At 34.5% G+C, this 4,873-nt stretch overlaps 1 protein-coding gene across 1 annotated transcript; it reads left to right on the plus strand.

Moving 5' to 3' along the window:
• Positions 1-252: 252 nt before the first annotated feature.
• Positions 253-3,897, plus strand: LOC134269713 (probable myosin light chain kinase DDB_G0282429; the record flags this gene model as incomplete). The annotated part of the gene is made up of 7 exons (XM_062751923.1): positions 253-341; positions 1,223-1,289; positions 1,670-1,757; positions 2,222-2,425; positions 2,657-2,795; positions 3,355-3,554; positions 3,745-3,897. Coding segments are annotated over exons 1-7 (887 nt in total), but the record flags the coding sequence as incomplete, so codon positions are not given.
• Between the last annotated feature and the right edge of the window lie 976 nt (positions 3,898-4,873).

Consider the following 4,873-nt stretch of genomic DNA (forward strand, 5'->3'; position numbering starts at 1 on the left):
GGGCAATGCCAAAAAAATGATGTATAAATCAGATGAAGGTGAAAACCTCAAATTTGTAAAGATTTATTTTTTGTAGAGTATAGGATGAGATATTAGAATTTTGATGAAGAAATTCTTGTCGTCAATCGCTTTTTGATGTGTAGGAGCTCTTTTATGCTACTTATAGATTTTGAAACAGAAGTAGTTGATTGTACAGAATTATCAATTGATATGTTTCCCATTACAACCCAATATCGAATTGAAAATTTCACAGATAATTTACCGTAGAGATTGTCATGAAGAAAGTGGTATAATGCTGTTGTAGGATGGCTGATTGGACAAGGAAAGAATTAAGAGAAATGGTATGTATGCTTTGAAATTAGACAGATTATGCAAATATGCATTCTTATGGAAGAAGGTGAATAAATGCTGAATCAATTGTACATTTTTTATTATACATCTCACTAATGGTTTGAGATTATTCAGAGTAAGGTATTATAAGTGTGAGAAATGGTATGCCCCCATCTTTAAAGAGACGGTATTTTGAATGTTGTGTCCTGTTTTTGCATTTGTCATTCTCTTGCAAGAATGGTATCCTTGCCAATGATGACTGATTGGTAGGAGCTAGGTATGTGAATGTATTTATGGCAGTCATTTGCACGTTGCCTTTTATAGTACTAACCTATTTGACCTCTTGACATTGATTATGAATTTTCCCTTAATTTTGGCCGAATCCACCCAACTGTGACATTGGCCCTGACTTTTGAACAATAATTCCTCATTCTTTCACTTCACATGGTATTCATGATACATGGATATGTATCATGACCCCTTCCATTAAAGAAGATATTTTGACATTGGTGTTTGATTGATGAAACCCGAAGATGAGCAGCTTTAATAATCATTCCTTAAGTTCTATGTTCGAGTCAAAGACCTCGTAAGGAAATACCATTTTATGATTTTGGCCACTGCTGACTGATGTTTGTCATATTACTGTTAGGCCTTAATTTTTAACACTGAAATGACGAGAGATTATTCCGTTATTTCCTCAGCATGACTTGGAGCACTTGGTGGATAACACTTGTTGGTAGGGGATGCTCACTCCTCCATGGCACCTGATCCCACCTTTGATGTTTTTAAGTTTTGTGTTTGCTGTGCTTTTAAATTATTTTGTTTTACAGACTTTGATATAATATAATATTTTTGATCTCCATATGCTTTATTCATTGTGATGTACTTGTAGGAAACTGATACATTGACCAATGTGGACTTGATGGTATTTTCTAGATCTTCAGGAGAAGGAGAACAGTGTAAGGAATTGTAAATAAGCAATTTTATACTGTAGTGCAAAAGTGTACTGGGAAACCTACATGCCTCTCAAAGTATTTTGAAATGCCCTTATAAAATTTTGTTAAAATTGAACAGTTGAAGAGAGGCATAAATTCATATCCCCATTTTAAAGGAAAGCAGCACATAGCAATACATTTCCCTCCAAAGAATCCTATCAGAACCCCTCAAACAAGTTATATATCTGCAAATGGCACAGCTGTTATTGAATCATTTATACTGGTCTTTGAAATGAATGTTTATGTAAAAATATTTACAGTAATGTTATCACCCAATAATGCCTATGTAGTGGGAAATGATTCAAAAGGACGTGTGGTGGTATTTAATCAGTATATTTTTTCAGATGAGGATTGTTCTAGAAATTCTAAGCTTGCCAATATAAGATCAGTCAGCGTGTACACCTATTATGACATTTTGGAGGAACTTGGCCGGTAAGTGGAATTGGTTAGTGCTTATTAGATATGGCAAGAAGTTACTTTTATAGCGTTGAGCTTTACCTTGGCGCACATCTAGCTATGAGGAAAATCTCTGACTGTTCACCGCTTTCCTTATACGTTCAATAATATAGTAGTCGAACCAATACCTTTATTGTATCTGGCGTAGAGATATAATTGCCCCTTAGAGCGTTTATCCCAAAAATTACTTGAGAATCATACAATTGCAACAGTCCTAAACAAAGTTGCGAACTCACCCATTATCGTTGTTCAGGTTTTCAACCCTTAACCTGATTATTTTTCGCTCACCTCAACGCCTTAGGGGGAGGTTATGTAATACCCTTGGTGTCGGCGTCCAATGTTAAGCTTTTTTTTTCTTTTTTTTTTTGAGCTAGTATTACAAAACTTGCCTATTGTTAGGAGAAAGAAGCATTCATATGACATATGCTGATGTATTGTAGTGGTGCTTTTGGAGTAGTGCATCAGTGTGTAGAGAAGGACAGTGGGAGGAAGTATCTCGCCAGGTTTATCCGCACTCCTTACCCAGTTGATAAGGCCACGGTAAAGAATGAAATGAGGATAATGAGCCAACTTCATCACCCCAGTATTGTTCATCTGAAGGAGGCATTTGAGGATTATCATGAAATGATTTTAATTATGGAATTGTAAGTAGAATAAGAATTGTATAGAAAATATTAACAGTAGCACATGTCTATGGCATTGGTGTTTACAAGGTCATGTTATTAATCATGTAATTTAATTATGAAAAGTTATCTTTGAATGAGGTTGTTGAAATTCCTGTAACATGATTGTTTCATTGAGGAAAATGTGCGGACTGAACACTAATATTGGATTGAAATAATTTAATGGAACCCATCCTCTTCGTTTTATTATAGCCTTTATGGAGAGGACTTGTTTAGCAGGATAGCAGTACAAGATGATAGAACAGAGGCCGATGTGATTAAATACATCCAACAGATCTGTGAGGGACTCAAACACATGCACGAGAAAAACATTGTCCATTTGGACCTCAAGGTCAGTAAAGTGAATTGTCTCATAGTCATTAAAGCTTTGAAATATTTGATATACATGTATGTATAATGATATAATTTTTTTTTATAATTTTTTTTTTTTATCTGGAAGCTCGCAAAGCCCGGTTGAGGTTTTCTGCTCCTCCATTGTCTGCTTTCCATTAGTTAGGGTTATACATGTTCAAATTCTTGTCAATAATCAATGTGCCAAATTTCACGAATCTTGGTACAAAGTTTCTGTGTGTAATGTAGAGTTAAATTAAATCTAAGACCACCATAATAGAGAAACCCTTGTATTAATAGTAAAAAAGCTGTGTTAAATTTAGTGCTATGCCCTCTAGCAATTGTAGACAGGGGTAAAAGGTATGGAAATGTTTAGTAATAATGTTGACATTTCTTGCTAATAATGAATGGGCCAAAATAAAGTTATCTTCGATCCACAATATGAAATCTCAAATTTATTAGATGAGTAGGGTTAAGTCAGAATATTCACAAATAAGTGAACAACATGAAGGACATATGTATGAAGTGATGATGAATTTGTTTTTCTGATCTTTTCGTAGCCTGGGAATGTAGTTTGTGATTCCATCAATCACTATCATGTGAAGATGATAGATTTGGGCCTGGCTGCTGAACTGAACCCTGAGCAGATTGTCAAAGTGACAACTGCTAATTCCGAGTTTACAGCTCCAGAGATAGTAGTTTCAGAACCTATTGGGTTTTACACAGACATGTGGGCTGTTGGAGTGCTTGCTTATGTATTGTGAGTATGAACTATTTTATTTTGGAAAATTATCCGCAATAAATAGAGGTGAAGGTAATTGTTATGAATATAAGAAATGACAACTGAAAATATTATGTGCTATTTTATAGGTTGAACTTGACCCTAAGATGAAAGACATTGTTGTTGCTCTTAATTCACATTTCTTATAATAGATGTTTTCTTTGTAAAGGTTGAGTGGAATATCTCCCTTTGCTGGTGAGGATGAGGAGGAGGCTAGGCAGAATGTAAGTCGTTGTGTGTGGGACTTCTCAGACCAGTGTTTCACTGAATTATCTTTGGAGTCCAAGGACTTCATCAGGAGACTCCTTGTTAGGAACCCCCAGTAAGTACATGTAGTACCATATAGCCTATATGGCAACCTTTTATAAGAAGAAGCTTTAACCCAGAAAACTTGAACCTCATGTTAAATAATTCTATTGAAGGTTAGGTTAAGATGTCTTTAATAACTGAATTGACCAATTCATGTTGAATACATGTAGGAGTAAACTGATTGATAAATTATTTTTTTTTTGTAAAGGTTGGGTAATTGGGATATGAGAATTCTCCAACCTGTTGATGGGGCACATAATTAAGTTTATAAATATAAATATATTGCCCATCACACAGAAAACGACTGAAAGACTTAATCAGATGAACTGAAATGTACATGTATTTGCGGATGAAATGTCAACGGACACTTTCATTATCAATGATGAGTGTTGTAAGGGGGGGTTGTTTCAAAATGAATAATGTAAATAATGTATAAAATTTATTATCCGAAGGAGAAAAAATGTCATTATACTGTAAACGTATTACATTTAGCGGTGTATTCTATTTAGCGATTTTGGCGGAAAGCAGAGTTCGCTAATTCAAGTACATCGCTAAATGTCTTGTATATTAACTTTTATAACTAGCAAACTTAGACAGCGCTAAATCAAATCCACGCTAACTTGTTGAAAATTGAATTTCCGCCAAATATCGTACACGCCAAATATAATACATTTACAGTATGTTGACAGTTTATCAACAATATCAACAGAATATACAATGTATGTGATTAATATGCCATAGATATGCAACAAATATCTGAAAAGAATTTGAAGTCTAAGTTAGTTGTTTCTTGGGCATGGTTAAGGTCAGCTGTATCTTCACAATACACCCGAGAGTTCTGAAAAGAAAAAAATGTATACCACATGTTAAGACAGCAGACACTTTATGATAAGTTCATTAAAGAATGTAATCAAATGTACCTACGGAAGGAATATTGTAAAGAATGAAGTGAAGACTTGCATCAAACAAACGGAGATTTAAGGAATAGA

Source organism: Saccostrea cucullata, unplaced genomic scaffold (assembly GCF_032062105.1).
Source record: "Saccostrea cucullata isolate Sc308-1 unplaced genomic scaffold, CSIRO_AGI_Scuc_v1 ctg14858, whole genome shotgun sequence".
NCBI classification, from domain to species: Eukaryota; Metazoa; Mollusca; class Bivalvia; order Ostreida; family Ostreidae; genus Saccostrea; species Saccostrea cuccullata.